Source organism: Nematolebias whitei, chromosome 14, assembly GCF_014905685.2.
Source record: "Nematolebias whitei isolate Nwh7 chromosome 14, NemWhi1, whole genome shotgun sequence".
Lineage (NCBI taxonomy): Eukaryota > Metazoa > Chordata > Actinopteri > Cyprinodontiformes > Rivulidae > Nematolebias > Nematolebias whitei.
In genome coordinates this window covers 39,815,062-39,833,237 of record NC_056511.1, presented here as the reverse complement: position 1 = coordinate 39,833,237, position 18,176 = coordinate 39,815,062, and the positions used below count along the sequence as shown (strand labels likewise).

At 40.5% G+C, this 18,176-nt stretch overlaps 1 protein-coding gene across 1 annotated transcript; it reads left to right on the top strand.

The window, feature by feature from the left end:
• The first annotated feature begins 5,969 nt into the window (after positions 1-5,969).
• LOC119420687 (transmembrane protein 47-like) lies at positions 5,970-17,642 on the top strand. The gene is made up of 3 exons (XM_037688116.1): positions 5,970-6,192; positions 12,662-12,802; positions 17,126-17,642. The coding sequence occupies exons 1-3, from the start codon at positions 5,970-5,972 to the stop codon at positions 17,305-17,307; spliced, it is 546 nt and encodes a 181-aa protein (XP_037544044.1). The 3' UTR covers positions 17,308-17,642.
• Positions 17,643-18,176: the final 534 nt, after the last annotated feature.

Sequence of the window (18,176 nt, the reverse complement as noted above, 5' to 3'; positions counted from 1 at the left end):
GGGAACGTATGACCTGGATTCTTGTCTGCCAGTTTCAACCACCATACGGGGTGTCACCATGTTGCCGTCTCAAGTAGCTTTGTCTGCTCTGAAGATTTTCTAATGAGGGGCTTTTGGAGGAGGATGACAGCGCACTCTGCCCAACCTGTCGGGGGAGGAGGGGTCCTTAAAGTAAACCAGAGATGCTCTGTCTCTGAGCGTGCCTAATACTAGACCCCCACCGCCACCCTCTCCCCACTGCCCCACTGGCAGCTTGGCAGCACTATTAGGTCTGAAAAGGGTGGCATTAGTCTGAAAGTCTCATCATGTCAAACACTGAAAACCTCTAATCCAGGCTTCAAATTATAGGGGTGGAATAAAAAGAAAAAAAAGCTGAACAAGAATGCAGCTGCAAACTGTTTTGTTTGTACAGCATGGTGCAAAAGTCTTCAGCCACCAGTGATTTGTTTCTTTATCAACATAAAAAGGATTTTGTACAACCTGAAGTAGTTTAATTCTAATGAGGTTAAAAGTTTGTATTTGTTTATTCTTTACTGTAGCGTGATTTTAAAATGTAGCAGTCTGATAAAATGTTTATTTTGTGTGAAAACTTCTGAAGTACACATTTCATCCTCCTTGGGGTTTAAACTGAATGTGACCTTTGAAAATTCAAAATGCTCTGACTAATAAAATCTGTTTCTTGTTGGTCAGAAATCACAGGGGTGAATGAAGTGACACGTGCACACCTGTTCCTCAGCACAGACCTGGTTCATTGAGTCAAACTGTTTTGACAACAGTGAACAGGTCCATAAAAAAGTTTTAATGAGCTCCATGTGTTTTTTTTTTTCCATTCAACCTTTATTTAGACAGGTTAATCCCATTGAGCCTCAGGTACTCATTTACAAGAGAGACCTGAAAATGTGGGGGGAAGTGTTAATTAAATAAAAAGTTGATAACAAAATCTGTCATGGTTTACAAGTTCACATAAAAATGACAAATTACTACAACAATGACCGGAACCATCATATTGAGGTAAGCACCTGTGTAAGTCCATACTGGAAAATACTTCTTCCTGTATACACCAAGGAAATATCAGAAATTTCAGCCCTATTGCACACATTCAGCGTGCACTGGGTCAGATCAGAGCCTCGTCCTCAGTAATGAGGATGTTGCTTCGGCCGGTCGTGGTGAAGAAGGAGTTGAGTCGAAAGGCAAAACTCTGCATTTACTGATCTGTCTATGATCCAACCTTCACCTGTGGTCATGAGGTTTGGATCATGAGATGGATGAGGAGCTCAGAATTGAGCTGCAGCTTCTTCACATCGAAAGGAGTCAGTATAGGAGGTTCATCTGATCAGGACACCTCCCTTTGGAGGTTTTCTAAGCACGTCCCACAGATAGGAGGCCCCAGGGCAGACTACTTGCTGGAGGGTTTGTGTATCTTCACTGTTGGAACACCTCAGAGTCCCCGGGAGGAGCAGGAAAGTGTTGCTGAGGAGAGTGAGATCTGGGTTTATCTCCTGGACCTGTTGCCTCCGTGACTCATCTATGGACAGAAGGTAGAAGACGGAGATGGAAAAAATGCCAGAAAACTCCTTTATTAAAATGTAATTTAAAAAAAAAACTGAACCATGTTTTACATTTTAAATCAAAATCATCTGAGCTTATTTTCCTGACTGAGATATTTTCTGGTGATTGTCTGTTGTGTAAAAATGTGACAATATCTCTTTGAAGCAACAGTTTGTGGACACCTCCTCCTCTTCTCTGAGTTATGACGTGTTTAACACCAACAGACGTTAACAAGACAACTGACCAAATCACTAGTGTTCAGAGTGTTACAAATGGTCATCTTTGTTTTTTGAAGGTGAAACGTTTTGACAAGTTTGTGAGTTGACCTGAAAATGGTCAAAAGCTCATAAAGGTCATAAAGATCACGGTCATAGGGTTTTCTTGTAGCTCTTGTGTAAACAAACATTGAGGGTTTTATAGCTTCAACAAAACCACAACATCTTATTGTAGGGATGGTGGTTTGTTTCTTGGTGTCTAGCCCCATCTTGTGTTGTGTTTATGTCCTGTGTTCTTCTGCTCCTCAGTTTCTGTTGTCTAAAGGGTTTGTTTTCCTAGTGTATGCTCCATCTGGTGTTGTGTCTCTGTTCCTGCACTCTCTGGTTTCCCAGTTTATCATTTCCCCTGATGTGTTTCAGCTGTGTGTCCTCACAGGAGTTTTGTCTCAGTCACTGTATATGTCTATGTGTTTGACCTTTTTCCTGCCATTGTAAGCTGTCCTCTGGTCATGTCCTGTCTACTCCCTGTGCACCCCGATTGTTTATGTGAGTTTTTGCTGCCCTGTCAGCCTTTTCTGTTATGTATTGTAAATAAATCTTTCATTTAATATATATTCTGAGTACTGGACTGCCTGCCTGCACCATTGGGTTTATCTACACCAGAGTCCTCCTGGTTACGACACTTAAAATTAGAAGCTTGACTTTTATTCAGTGTTTTCATGTCAAATGTTGACATGGACTGAAACAAAAATAAACATATCTACTGTAATACCATTTTTTTTTATAAAGATCCAGTGAAAACTGACATAAAAGAAACATAAATTTGTTACAAAAAGAAACTTTGGATGGCCTCACATCCATCTGAAGCTCGGCATTGACTGAATTTTCCAGGTTCAATCCATAAAATGTCTTTAACTGTATTTCACCAGAGTTTATTTCATCTATGAATTATTTTTTTTTTTTACATATTTTAAAGTGTATGGCAAATTCCTTATAATTAACAAGAATAACACTTATTTGCTGAAAAAATAACAAAACCTGCAAGTCTATTTTTCACTAACACACGTGGCAAATTCAAGGCCCGGTGGCCAAATATGGCCTTTGTTAAAATCTTATCTGGCCCCCAAAAGGATCTTTTGAAAGTCTCTTTTTTTTTTTTTTTAATTCTCATTTTACTTAAGAACTTTGCATACTTTAGTTAGTGCGGACTTCTCATAACAGCAGGCCAACTTTTAGGTCAAGAAAAAATTGTTTGAATTTTTCCACAGGTTGATGATGTGGAAAAAAGCAGCAGAGAACACAAAAAGGAGGCAGATGACGCCATTGTTAAGGAACCTGCACCCAAGAAAAGACGTCAGGTATCAAACTGAATGTGAATCATTGATTATTGAGCATGTATCAGGATATGAATGTGAAACGGCTTTTAAAAAATGTTGAATTTTGGCCCTCTTTTGTAATGGAGTTTGACACCCCTGCACTAACATATGGAAATACTGTATATTCAAAACAGTCATAGAGAGGGTGCACCATGAAATGAGTAAAAACGTGCACTTGCGTCCCTGAGGCTCAATGGGATTAACCTGTATAAATAAAGGTTGAACGAATAAAGGTTTTTATTATTATTTTTAATTTCTTTAAAGTGTGCTTTTAATCCACAGCTTCTTGTAGGTGATATTAAATGTTCTCGGGGCAGGAATAAACAGAGGGTTATTTTCCAAAATGGGTGAAACATGACTAAGCTTGACCTACACACTGTCTCTGTGAGACACAAAAAACAGAGTAAAGATGATGCAGACAGCCCTGTTCTGTTCAGCCCAATGTTCTGTGGGCAGGCAGGAGATTTTTGTGGCAAATCTTCCAGAAATATTCTGCAGCTCAGCACGATTCTGTTTGCAAAGGGGATTTCTTTACCAAGAACATGACAAACAACATGTGTGAGGAATGATCTCCTCCAAGTGATTTTAGAAGAGATGTTGCGTGTCTTCCATCTGCTGGAGGATTTGAACATTACAACATTTTCTTTTCAGGACTCTTCATCCATCCATCCATCCCTAATTATAAAGAGGTGAGTCGAGACATTTTAAAGCTAATATAAAATATATGACCAAGAAGATCTGAAGCTTTTTTATTTATTGTGTTCATGTTTCAAAAGTTTTGACTTTGTGTGCATGCACGTTAATGATGTATTTCTGTAAATATATTCTGCTGTTTGACACGTTTCCTTTTTTAAAATAGCCACAAGCTTGGAAAACTTTACAGAACACCACCCCTCTCTCTGAGACTTTTCTCTTCACTAGCACGTCAAGCCTGAAAAATGCTTAAATTTACGCCCCAAAAACATAAGATTAGTTACTTTCTTACTTGTCAAAATAGAAGCACACACATTGAAAACTGCTGTATTCTTACGTTTTGTCCCTGAGCAGGGTGAAAAGTGATCCCCAAATTGAAATTTGCTAAATTCTTCATTTTTGCAGCGCTTCATTTCTTCAGAAATGGTGTTGTTTTTGTGCTGATTTTAAAAGAACAAACTATATTCAAAGACTTGTGCATGCTGTTGTAACATATATTTAAGTCACACTTCAGTCTTTAGTTACTTTTTTAGATGTCGATAATATTGTTTCTTCTAGACAAAACTACAAAAGGTCTACTCGGCTCCTGCAACCTGGAACACCTCGCAACAGGAACTGAAGTTGTCCACCTTGATTTCTTTAAGGGGTTTCAAAAATTTGATGTCTGTGGAAAAATCAAGGCAGATATGTTCTTGTTTTTAGTATTTCACCCTGTTTTACAGCACCCTGATTTATTGTTTTATAAGCTACTCTTATTTTAACTGCATTTTTTCTGTAATTTGTTGTTGTCATTGTTTACTGTTATTGTTGTCTGTACTTTATATGTTCTGTCTGGAACAGGTCTCTCTTGTAAATGAGTCCTCGTGGCTCAATGAGGCTAACCTGGATAAATAAAGGTTGACTGAATGAAAAACATTCATATTGGTCAGGAACCATGGCAGCACGGTGGCGCAACTGGTAGGCTGCTGCCTCTCAGCGAGCAGGTCTTTGGTTCAAATCCTGGTCCAGGGGCCTTTCTGGGTGGAGTTTGCATGTTCTCTCCGTGCATGCGTGGGTTTTCTCCGGGTTCTCCGGTTTCCTCCCACAGACCAAAAATATGCATGTTAGGCTAATTGGTAACTCTAAATTGTCCCTAGGTGTGAGTGAGAGTGAATGGTTGTTTGTCTCGTTTGTCTCTTTGTGGCCCTGTGATGGACTGGAGACCCGTCCAGGGTGTACCCCGCCCCTCGCACAGTGATTGCTGGACATGGGCACCAGTGACCCCCGTGACCCAAAATGGAATAAACGGGTAAAGATAATGGATGGATGGATATATATATACTCAAAAATCTCTAAGATCAACTAGATTGTTCACATATTTGCGTAAAAGCCATAATCCATCCACCTCCCAGGTGTGGCACATCTTGAAGCTGATTAGACAACATGATTATTTCACATTATGTCGAAGAGTCCCTGGGCAAGACACTGAACCCCTCATTGCCTCTGATGAATGCCCCGTCTGGGTATGAATGTGATAAAGCACTGATTAGTCTTTTTAGAAGGATTTGTTCAATTAGCTTTGTATAGATCTAGTAGAGTGATGTATGAATGGGTAAATGAGAACACAGATTCTAGTATAAAGCGCTTTGAGTATCTTGATCAGATAGAAAGGTGCTGTACAATCCACGTGTGCCTTGGCTGACCACAATAAAAGGCCACTCTAAAACGTGCAGTTTTATCACAGCACAATGCCGCAGATGTTGCAGGTTTTGTGGGAGCGTGCATTTGTCATGCTGACTATATCAAATAAAAGTTTTTTTTCTTTTCTAGAAAACATTATTTTTTAAATTCAGGTATTTAAAAGTGCCTAATCACAAACAATTTTAGTCAGTTTTCATTTAATTTGTTTTATCTAAGAAATAAAAAAAAAACCCATCATTTCAACATGTTTTCTGCACATCGTGTTCTTTATTAGATTTTCAAAGTTCAAATTTACTAATACAGTAAATAATGGAGGAAAAACGTGGCTCTTATTTTGAAAAGCCGCTCACTCCGGAAGTGTCCTGGTCGTTTTCCTGCTCTCTCCTCCCCCCCTCCCCCCCGACAAAGCCGTGAGAGCAGATGTAGAGAGGAGCTCGCGCTCCTGTCCGAGCAGAAGATGTCCGTGAACGAGGTGTACGTGTTCCGCCCCTTCAAGCTGATCGCGCTGCTCTGCGTCTTCCTCGCGCTCTGCCTGGACCTGGTGGCTCTGCTGAGTCCAGCCTGGGTCACCGCAGACCACTTCTCCCAGTCCCTGTGGGAGTCCTGCTCCCAGTCCGGGGCTCGGAGCCCCGCGGAGGAGGAGGAGGCTCCGTGGAGCTGCTTCTCCTCCCTCACGTCTGGTAGGAGCCGCTCCTTTGTCTGCTTTCTGGCACCTTCAGGGAACAGTTTATAATCTGGTAAAGGTTTTTGTTTTCTGCCCCTGGGGGGGGGGGGGGGGAGTTGTGACTTGTTGCACAATTTTAAACAAATTGTAAAAAAAAAAAATCAGTTTAAAACACAAACTGAGCATCCAAAGACTGAAAAACACACGACAAAAAGCCTGAAACTTTATTGAATTTAAAAGCAAAACGATGGATTTGATTAAACTGTCATGGCTGCACCTGCCGTAATGCATCTTTCTGGAATATTACAATGTCAAGGCGGTAAGTAAATATGCACTTTGACAAACTTTTGGCCCCTCTGACCAGGTGGGGAGTGGTTCATTTGGCTCAGGGTCTTGTGCTGCCGGTAAATTTCCTGGTAGTACCAGAAATAAATATTAAAAAGAGTTGAAAGTAATAAGGTAGGTATGAGACCAAACCATCCACAGGCCATGAATGGTTCTTTTTACATTTTCAATGGACTGAGTTCGATAAAACCAACACTAAGATTTTCTGGACTGGTGAAGAAATAAGGATTATGGCAAGTTTAGTCTCGAAAAATTACTCAAAATATTTTAGGGACGCATGATATTGGATTTTTGGCCGATATGCCGACATGTTAAAACGTATTTGGCCGATAACCAACACTGATATTTTATATACTTTCCTTTGTCAGAACATAGCCCTCTTATTTAGGCTTATTTGCTACAAAAATTGTGCAACAGCTGTAAGAGCTGCTGACGTATATTCAGTAACGGTTACATTCATAGCACTTTAACTTATATTAAATGAAAAGTGTTAAATATTATTTATTAGCATTAGTCACCTGTGATGCTGTCTCACTTGTGGAGGCTTGTTCCAGGTTTCTAGCTGCAGTGTGGGATCCTCTGCACTCCTGTGCATGAAGGACAGCCTTTTTAAGATCAAAGTTTTTGTCTATCCATTGTTCCGTAAGACTAATCATGCTAACGGGGCTAACACGACGTCCAAACGTCTGTGGTAAAACTCACCCAACAAGTCGTGCTATCGGCTATTAGCTTCTCAATAACGTCGGAAATGACGGCTTGTAACTCTGGTAAGGCTACGTCGGAAAAATATCTCAGACCGGGGACGATTTAGCAAGGCTCAACGTAGTCCAAAAATCTTCGGAATCCGACATCCTCAACGAAAAAAACCTTTCACACCACCGACATTTTGAATTTTCCTCTCCACCGTGAGATCAGGTAGGCGCGCGTGATGTCATCATGTTGTTCTGGAACTGCAGGCATCCTTGTTACTGGGTTGTCGTACTAAAACAGCGTCTTTTATATCAGTGAGTTATTTTGATGGAATGGCCAATGTCTGATATTGAACTTTAACGCTAATATTGTCCGATACCATGCTGATAATATTGTGCCAATAATATTGTGCTGATATCGTGCTGATAATACCATGCTGATAATATTGTGCCAATAATATTGTGATGATATCGTGCTGATAATACCATGCTGATAATATTGTGCTGATAATACTGTACTGATAATACCATGCTGATAATATTGTGCTGATAATACTGTGCTGATAATACCGTGCTGATAATATTGTGCCAATAATATTGTGCTGATAATACCATGCTGATAATATTGTGCTGATAATACTGTGCTGATAATATCGTGCTGATAATATTGTGCTGATAATACTGTACTGATAATAATTCCATGCTGATAATATCATGCTGATAATACCGTGCTGATAATACCGTGCTGATAATACTGTACTGATAATACCATGCTGATAATATTGTGCCTATAATATTGTGCATCCCTAATATTTCCTTTAACCTTAAAAACTAGGATCGACCTGCAGCAAACAACAAAAATAACTTTACAACTTACTTGTTTCTTCAGATAATTGGATAAACTTTTCAGGAGAAGTAGAAAAAGGCATTTTCTTTACATCGGCTACCAATATTATTAAGTAATCAATTAATTAATAATTCTAAACTGCAAAATCTAGAGCAGAGGTCCGCAACCTTTGTTTGACCCATAGAGCAATTTCTGCCTCCGCTCTCTGTCCTGAACTGCAAATCCTGCTTCAACTGAGATTATCAACTGGTGGCCCATGGGCCACTTCAAGTTCGTTGAAGGGGAGCTTTTCCGGTCATTGGGGGTGACGTTATTAAACTAAAAGTATATACTGAATTTTAATATTATTTGAAGACTATTCATGTAAAGAAAGAAAGAAAAAGTTCTACAGATTTTGATTAAGAATTAAAACACTGAACCCTGGAGGTTTGTGTGGTCAAAGAGAAACCTATTTTGCATACGCCTTGACATGCCATTCAGCACTGTTTTAGTGTTGCCTACTGAGTGAGTGAACCCTAACATGCTTTTTAAGCTTGTTCAACTGAGCTACGTTTTCATCACCCATGAGCTGCATAAATAGTCATGGCAGAATCCATCCAATCGACAACATGGTGAAAGACTAACTTCCTGTCTACGTCATCCTACAAATTCTAAAGGAAATATTCCTGGGGGGCAATAAAAATAAAATGCAGTAATTTAAGGGAACCCTAAACATACACCTTGCGGAATGCGCACATTGGCCGTGACGTGGGGATTGGCTCGTACCTTGTTAGGGTGACGAACAGATTTAGATTCCTGGCCCGGACTTCACGGCTGTTTGAGGAGCTGATTTAGTTTTGTTGGTTTAGTTGGAGGTGCAAACTAGAGGATCTGTGTCGTTTGTTTAAGAGTTTATTGGTTTAACGATCGATATAGGTGTGGAAACCTCCAAAAGAGTTGGTTCAGATCATTTAAGGCAGCGTTCTGTAGAGCTGTTATAAACAAATATCATCGTCATTGTTGCAATGGCCTTTTGAGCAGCCTCGGTTTAGAGAAGTAAAGTTTAAATCTGACCTGACTGTTGGGCTAACGGCTAGCTTGACGGCTAGCCTTTGTAAAAACTACTGAAACTATTCATTTGAAGACTGTTTTACAAACTTTCACGCTGCAAGTTTTAAGATTGGAATTGTGGTGTCCCTTTACATTAAAAAAAGTTATAAATTAGTTGTAAAATAAAAAAGCAGGCTCACTATTTGGCAGGATCAAGTGTTGTGTTTTGTCCATTCAGGTAAACATGTTATGTTTTTAGTTGCTTTTCATACGTTAACTAAATTTACTTTACGTCAAAATAAACTTGTGGTGCCTATTAAATTGCAGGTGACTTCCTGATGAGCAATTTATATTTAAAATTTAAAAAATTAAAGTTAAACAGTGAGACTAGTGTACAGATAAATGTTGAATTTATTTGGCAAGAAAAGTCAGTTTATTAAGAGTTTACACCTTAAGTACTACGGCACAATTAACTATTAATTAGTTGTTTCTAAGGATACCTTATTGTAAAATAGACCTGGAGTTTTTTAAGTCCACTTAGGTCTTGACTCCACTTGGACTAGCTGTCAGCAGGTAGGTCAAAGAGCTATCTGCAGCAGGTAAGATATTGACTATTCATAATCTTTCCACAGATCTCCACTTCCAAAGACCTGAACTATTACACTGGGTCAAAATGAGGCCCTCATTTTGACCCAAGGGCAGCAGGAGGTTCTTGGAGTTAGGCCTGTCACGATAACAAATTTTGATGAGCGATTGTCTAAGAAATTATTGCAATAAACAATAAAATTGTTTTAAATTTGACAATAATTAGCAATTACTGTCAAATTTAAGAAGAAATGTTGCTTAATTTGTTTTGAGTGTAGTACCTTTTTTGACCACCGGATGGCAGTCTAAAACTGTTTGAACCGGACCGAACTGGATAGTGAGGGAGCGAGCAGCGTGTATTTTTAAGAAAAATGGGATGGAGGCCCCTTGACGTGACATGGGCTCTCACCTTTTTTTGGGGGGTTCTCAAAATGGCGGACACTCATTGTGGTTTGAGCTTTTTATAATAGCATTTTTAAAACAAAGCTTTTAATTAAAAAAATCAGAAAACAAGTTCTCAGCTTCTTTTTTCAGAGAAAAACAACTTTTTACACAAAGGCACGGGTTTCAACTGTGAATTTTGGAGCTTCAACAAGACGGAGGTTTTTTTTCTCGAGGTCGGCTTGTTAGCTTAGCTCGTAGCTTAGCTTCTCAGCTTAGCTGCTTTTAACGATCCAAAAAGGCGATTTTGGTTGGTTAAAGCAGATTTTAAAGAGAAAGGGAAGGGTCAGTGAAGAACACCGGAGTTGAGCCTTTTCTCATCCAGTGTCTTCAGAGAGCGAGAGACACAAAAAACGATAAAGCCGATAAATGAAAATGAAGTAGATCAATTTAATTTATCATGTGAATAATTGATTTATTTTTAATTGCGACATGCCTAGTTGGAGTGATGTTCATCATGTTTTCACATCGTTTCCCTCAGCAGGTCTGGGTCCACGTGGTGTAATGTCATCAAACAGAGAAACGGAGAATTTCACCCCTTGTTTCCCCACCAGTAAAACGATTTGAACCAGCTGGTTGGGGTCTAATCACCAGAACCTCCTGTCCCAACAGCAGAATAAAAAGCTGTACATGCAAAATTTGACATAACTTATTTTCTAGCTTGGCTCTTTATAATTCTGACAAAGATTAAAATGGTCCCTCGGTGTGTTTTTGCCGCCATCACTCTGTCAAACCTTCGGAGAGGCGTGGAGCCGGTGGTGACTGGGCGCTCTCTGATATTGTGGAATGTGTCGGGGTGAATACGAGGCGGACTGCTCTGTGTGTTCAGAGCTCATTAAACAACAGTGGAGTGGGGGGGTGGAGGGGGTTAAAGGTGCCGATCACCGAAGGCCAAAAGGAGACTGATTACCCAACACTTATCTGAAGATTCCTGAGCTATTGTTTATTTTTAGAGTGCCGTCGTTGAGTGGATGCAGCTCTGTGACTGCACCGGTAAAAACACTATGATAACCAACGGCTTCAGAGCGCACTGAAAAAACATTTATGTAACGTGAGAATTTTGTTTTTATGAGTAAAAGTTGCATTAGAACCCCTTTAATGGACTAAAGATGGTAGAAGAATCTTTGAGCATCTGTTTTTAGCGTCCTGATGAACCCAGAGCTCACAAACCCACAAACACAACCAGCAAAAACACTCTTGTTCTAATTATAGTATGGTGCCGAGTCTTTTGTGGTTTATCTCATCAAAGAGGAAATGAACAATCCAGGCAGACATGATGGGGGTCAAACGGTCTCATGATGGGTTCTGCTGTTTAACAACCCGTTCTGTAAAAAACCTGCCAGGAAAGAATCTCCTCATGGAAAGGATTTGGAGTTTTCTCGAGCCTAGCAGCTGCAGTTTGTTTGGAACAGAGCCAGTAAATGTTTTAAGTAGAGCAGATCTTTCCCACACAGGAGAAGTACAAATGGGTTCTGGAGCATTTCATAATTTTACAAAACACTGTTAAAGCACATCGAATCGGATCCTGTAAGCCCGGCAGATCTGCTGCTCGGATGTTTCTCCAGAGATTTTAGATTCAGGCTCAGGTTGATCCAGGATGTTCACAGGTTTAATAAAAGCTCTCTTGATTTTGATTTTACATTCGTCTCCATGCGGCGCCGGCCCCCTGTTCTGGTCCATTGTGGTAAAGAGGGAGCTGAGCTGTAAGGAGAAGCTCTGTGTTTACTGGTCGCTCTATGTTCCTACCCTCACCTATGGCCATTAACTCTAGGTAGTGACTGAAAGAACGAGATCACGGGTACAGGTTGAAATGAGTTTCCTCCACAGGGTAGCTGGAGAGAAGTTCAGTTATCCAGGAGAGACTCAGAGTAGAACCGCTGCTTCTCCACATCAAAATGAGCCAGTTGAGGTTGTTCAAGCACCTGGGTGCCTCCCTAGGGAGGTGGTTTGTGCATGTCAGACTAGCAGGAGACCCCGGTGAAGACCCGGGACATGCTGTAGAGACTGTCTCTTGGTTGGCCTGTGAATGCCTTGGAGTCCTCTTAGAAGAGCTGGAAGACGTGGCTGTGGAAAGAGATGTCTGGGCCTCCCTGCTCAAGCTGCTGCCCCCAAGACCCAACTTTGGAACAAGCACAAGATGGATGGATGGATGGATGGATGGTCTCCGTATGGACAGAAACTTTCTTTTGCCTGGATCTTAACTTCGGAGCCACTGAAGATAATTTAATGAAACTTGATACACATCAGTGTTGCATACACTATCACCCCTGCTCTAAGGTCAAGATCACAATCAAGGTCAAAGGTTATTCAAGGTCTTTGCTTGTCTGTGCTATTCCTCTATATTGCTGTGAAGCAGTATGCCAGTGGGTGTATAATGTGGCGTATAAGATATTCTCCTTCTACTTCCTGCTCGTTCAGAGCCACTGATCAGTTTCTTATTGTTTAGGCAGAATTGGGACAGATCTTTTGTCTTGTGCAGGTTTCAGTCTGTTCTCCTCTCTGTGTGGGAGTAGCACTCGTTTTATGTTTCCCTGTGTCCTGTCCTGCAGATTGGCAGATCGCCACCCTGGTGCTGCTGGGGGCCGGCGCGGTGGCGACTCTAGTGGCGTTTTTGGTGGCCCTGGTTTCCTTGTGCTGGGGGACGCAGAGACAACAGTACCGCGTTGTAGCGGTGTTCCTCTTCACTGCAGGTACGTCACAGTTCCCTCTTTTTTTACTCCATACGATCCTTCAGCCACTCGTGGACAAATGTGTTTTGAAACAGAGAGCCATTTCATTTTTTGTTTTATTCACCACAAGAGTTTCCATACAAACAGGCAGGGAAAGTCAGAGAGCTGCTGGCTCATGAGCCAAAAGCAGCCGCAGAATTTGCAGCCTAACCAACGGAGTGACGTCACTGTTAGGCAAAAAAAAACACAGAATCCTCGCCCAGCTTTGCCTCATTGTTGGACTGCTGCTTTTCTTGGGGCCTAACTGAAGTTTAGCAGCGAGGAAGGAGGGTCTGAATTCAAAACTTATCATCAGAAATAATAGGCACATTATTTATGGACAATAACAGACTCGGTGTGATGAAACACTGAGCACTGGCACCCTGTTCTTGTTTGCTAAAGTAAAATTGAATCATGTATGAAACATTCATCCTATTCACTTTCCCTATTCTTGCTTGATATTAGCATTCTTTTTCTTAACATTTCAAAACCTCTTTTGTGTTTTTATGTTTTAGAATACATTAATTGTTTTCAGTTAGTGATGCTTCTGTAAAACGTTGGATTTGTTACCGTCTTGCAGAAAAAACAAGACCCTCTTTGGAAATAAAAACCCTGCTGTAATGGGAAATATTTAGCCCTAAAGCATAAATCTTTTCTGAGATACTCTTCACCATCTTCTGACCTGTTTTACTTTTCTTCCTGGTTGTGGCTTCTTCAAAATGTTTGTACCTCTTCCTCTCTGTATTTGAGGTGGAAAGCAGCACAGCATGTTCTCAGTTTATTAGTTTACGAATGTTTTATTTAAAGACAGAGTTGGCCTTGTTGTGCTTTCGGTGTCAGAGTTACAGCTCAGTGTTTCTGTGATGTTTGGGACTGATGTAGCAGGCCACATTAACCTCTGCCCAGATTAAACTCTGGTATAGTTTGGCCCAGGCCAGAGTTTCCCTCGGGGGATAAACTGTGCTAGACCAAACTGTACCTAGGGTGCAATGTAACCTAGGTCAGACTATACCACTCCAGGCCAGAATATACCCATCTATATACCCATATATACTCATACATTTTTTTTCTTCTTCTTTCTACTGCTCCCTTCATCGGTTGTCACCACAGCGAACTAAGTCGCACAAAGACTTGACAATTATTTTTATACCGGATACCGTTCCTGATGTTACCACAGCCCTCTGTGTAGAGCAGAGAGCTGCCATCTAGGGTGCCCAGGGGAGCAGATGGGGGAGGTTAAGGGCCTTGCTCAAGGATGGAGGCAGGTGTGGGTGTTTCACCTTTCCCACCTGCATTTTGATGTTGTCTGTACCGGGAGTTGTCCCATATACAGTATACTCATATATGCTCATACCAAATGGTTAAAGTTTTAAGATTTCAGTCAGTTAGCTTTCTCACTTATAGTATATATTGTATAATCTGGCCTGAGGGGTATGAATAAGCCTAGACCATAGTATACCTGGAGTATAATCCAGCCTGGGCTCCTTTAAGCCCAGGTACAGTCTGGACTGGGAGTATATGGTCTGTTACACTGAGTCAGAGATTCTTTGTCGTTCGCATCACATGTGGTACATGTAGTGGAACAAAACTGATTGTGTACACAGGGTCCCAGTTACATTTAACGATAGCAAAAATATAAAGTGTAAAAAGGAACCGTAAATAAGGATCTAAGATATAAACTAAGATATACGCTAAACGAACGCCAAACGGTATGCTAAAAGCCACAGAGGGAATGAAGCTGCATCTCTGCTGGATGTTCCTTTCATCTGAGCTGAGATAATTTCTGTGCAAATTTGTATGTACTACAACAATTTGAGCTCGTAGTAAAACATTTGTGGTCCTTAACTGGTCCGGTTTCAGTCCAGATCCTTCACCCTGAAAACGTTTGATGAAATCCCAACATCGGAGCAAAAACGTTAGCGTTGACTTACTTTAAAACAAAAAGGTCTGGGCAACTATTTTTCCAGAAAAAATAAAAATGTATTACCGGTAGTTTTAATGTATTAGTTAATTCACAGATTTATTTTTCCCATTTTGTGTTCATTGTCTCAAATCCATGATGCGTTCAAAGACAGTAAATTTACCTTAAAATCCATTTAGGAGGTTCTCTTATTAAAAGTAGTTTGTAGTTGTTTACAGTGGTATAAACAACATGCACTTGCAGAAACTACAAGGAATCATCTTGTTCTGTTGCTGAAAGGTCTCAAAGGACTTTTGTAACCGTGTCTTGACTGTTGCCCATTTACTGGAACGCATGGGAATGCCGTGTTATCCTTTCCTGCATGTAATTACCTCTAAAGCCTTGCAAGAAAAATGTCCACACAGACCGAGTCCTGAGCAGAGCAGCAGCAGAAGGGTTGGATTGTTAAACAGCTCTTGGCAGGAGCACTGTGACTGGTATTTATTTTCCTTCCAGAAATATGACCTCAGCCGGTTCAGTCGGGCCTCCAACAACACAAAACGCAGTCTGAGGTTACCATCGGTCCTGCCCACTGCTCCGTCCTGTAGGAAGGAAAGGTGGAGCAGTGTTTACTCAAAAGCCTTTCCTCAGGAGTCACCTAGTACACATGTAAAGGAAATAAAACCACTGGTGTGTGGCTGCATCTAGGAAAAAGAAAGGTCACTGACAGTGACTTTCAGCTTAACACTGAAAACCGAAAAACATCTTCCTCTTCAGCCTCCGTTCACCAGCCGTCCAGCTGTCAGGTGTGCTTTCATGAGCTCATGAGTCAATAATCTCATGTTGTCTTGATCGAGTCAGTGTTTCCCCTACCATTATACAAGTGGGACGCCCTGCCCTGTCAACAGAACTGTGCATCCCCCACCCCCAACCACCTGTCGGCACTGACGTAACACTAAGCTAGCGGCTCGCAATACAGGTGCGCTAGCTACCCTCTCTCTAAAACTGATGTGCAAACAGTGCATGGTTGTGTGTCTGCCCCCCCAATCTAAAACTGTCTGTCCCCACCACCACCACCACCACAAAAATCGCATACGAGATGAGTGCCCTGCCATGGCAAGTTATCTAGGGAAACACTGGAACTTAATTTTTATTTTTACATATAATTGCATTTCTATGCCGCACAAACGTTTATTTGGTTTCAGGCAGAAAAATGAGGAGGATTAACAAAATAAAGTGGAGCGCTACATTTGTACCGCACGCAGTTGTCGCAGTTTGGCATCTGAACTGAGCTGCTACAATCTCTGCTCCCCGTCCAGAAGGGGCGGAGCTTAATGGGAGATTTGATAGGCGGGGCACTTGGTTCTGTTGACAGGGAGGGGCGCCCTCCTTGAATAATGGTGGGGTAACACTGGTTACCATGTTATAATGTGAAAAGTTTCTTGTTCTAACATTAACTTATTTCTGTTAATTCGTTTTTTCATGTTCTTATATTTTACTTTTATAACAGTTTTCACTTTATTTGCATGCATACCTATCACTCTGTACCTCAAAGCTCACATTATCCCATACAGTTCTTAAATGTTGACGATTCAAAAAAAAAAATCTAATCAAGTTTTCAACAGAACTTGAAAAAATATAAGAGAATAAACCGTAATGATATAACATTAAAATATATATATTTCGAACAAGAAACTTTTCACATTTTGATTTTATTTTTTTCAGGATTGGCACCTGTAGGCTTCCGTTATAAAATCTAGTAAGAAGTTTTTATAGCGAGTAGAACATGTGGAAAGGAGTTTTCAGAAATATCCCATTTAAAATAAAATATAGAAATGCACTGTAACTCAAATTTTTAAATCGTAACGGATTGATGGGAGTATTTGGATTTTAGTTACAGTATTGGAATACTTACAAAATAATCTCGTCACAAGCTTGTTTTATACCGGTTTCAAATTTTTTTATGTGTTGCATCAAATTAAGATAAACATTGTTTTATTTAAAAAGGACCAAACTTAACTATCCAATTCCTTGTTTTTAACTATTTAAAATCTTTGTTGGGTTGAAGTGATGTAAAGAATAATGAAGCTTTGTCTTAAATTATTAGACGTAGCGCCATGATTGATGAGTCAAAGGTTTTACATTTTAAATACAAAAGAATGAACTTTAAATACATATAATTTATAACTGCTAGACTGGCAGACTGTTGGTAACATTTGTTTATAGTTTTATTTCGAGAGCTGTAACGTATTAGCAGTGGGGTGTAGCGTGTCATTTGTTTTGGTTCTAGCACCGTGTCAAACCTCAGACATGTGAGATGAATTAAACCCAGTGAGTTCCACAGCTCTGCCCTTTTATATTTCCACTGTAAAACAAATATCTCATGATTTCCTCTCTGGTTCCAGTGGTTCTGCAGGCCTGCGCTCTGGTCCTCTACCCCATCAAGTTCATCGACGGAACCATTCGAGAGACCTATCACGAGTTCAACTGGGGCTACGGGCTCGGCTGGGGGGCCACCATCTTCATGCTGGGCGGAGGGATCCTCTTCTGCCTGCGGACGGATTTTTACGAAGATGCTTTGTACTGATCAGCTGCTGCAGATAAACATGGAGACATTTCTTCACTGTGCACAGGAGACAGGCCTCCTGTTTTGTCCCCTCTTGTCTTGATCTCTGTTATTTTTAGACTGGTTGTGAAGGCCTCATTTATGGTTAGGGCGGTGTGGGCAAAATGCCCCCCCTCGCTCAGTCCAGCTAGGGTGTTGGGGGTAGCGACACCAAAGAGAGTTTTCTGGACAGGCTCGAGGCACCACTGCTGGACGTTTCCACTGACCTGGATGTCTATTGTTAAACAGAAACAACACAAACCTGAATGAGTTGTGGCTCATTATTATGAAACAGAACCGACTCGTGCCTAGATTTTCTTTTTTTTTTATTGTTTTTTGTATCTTTTTATGAAGTTAACCTGTTTGAAAATGTATTTATAGCACAATTTTTCACTTTCTTTGCAATAAAAGCATGAACATGTATAAAGTAAACATGGATAGTATGTAAATAAGCTAACTTTGATATATACTATCAAGTGAGAAGCTTTTTCAAAAAATCAACTCTAGTGTTTCTTATAAAAGCTGTAAATGTGTACAAATTACTTCTATATGGTGGAAAGTTCTGAATAAATATAGCTAGTTTTGGAAGAATAATGTGCGCACTTGGTTATTCTGATACTAAGACGTGATTTTTTTCAAAAGTTGGTTTACACACTGACTTTTGTTGTATTTTTGTGCATCCCTCTTTGGAGGCATGCCATTAAGACAAAGCATCAAAACAGTTAATTGTCCAAATCACATTCCTCAGAGGTACCCCAGGCTAACAGCTAGTCAGTATTGTTTGAAAGAGTTCTGTCAATTATTTAATCTTCTCGAGGTCTCAGAAAAAAATCAGCTACGCATTTAATTTT

Coding starts and splice junctions, on each gene's coding strand:
- LOC119420687 (XM_037688116.1), top strand. CDS start 5,970: ATGTCCGTGAACGAGGTGTACGTGTTCCGCCCCTTCAAGCTGATCGCG. Junction 6,193..12,661: donor CTTCTCCTCCCTCACGTCTG/GTAGGAGCCGCT, acceptor CCTGTCCTGCAG/ATTGGCAGATCGCCACCCTG. Junction 12,803..17,125: donor GGTGTTCCTCTTCACTGCAG/GTACGTCACAGT, acceptor CTCTGGTTCCAG/TGGTTCTGCAGGCCTGCGCT.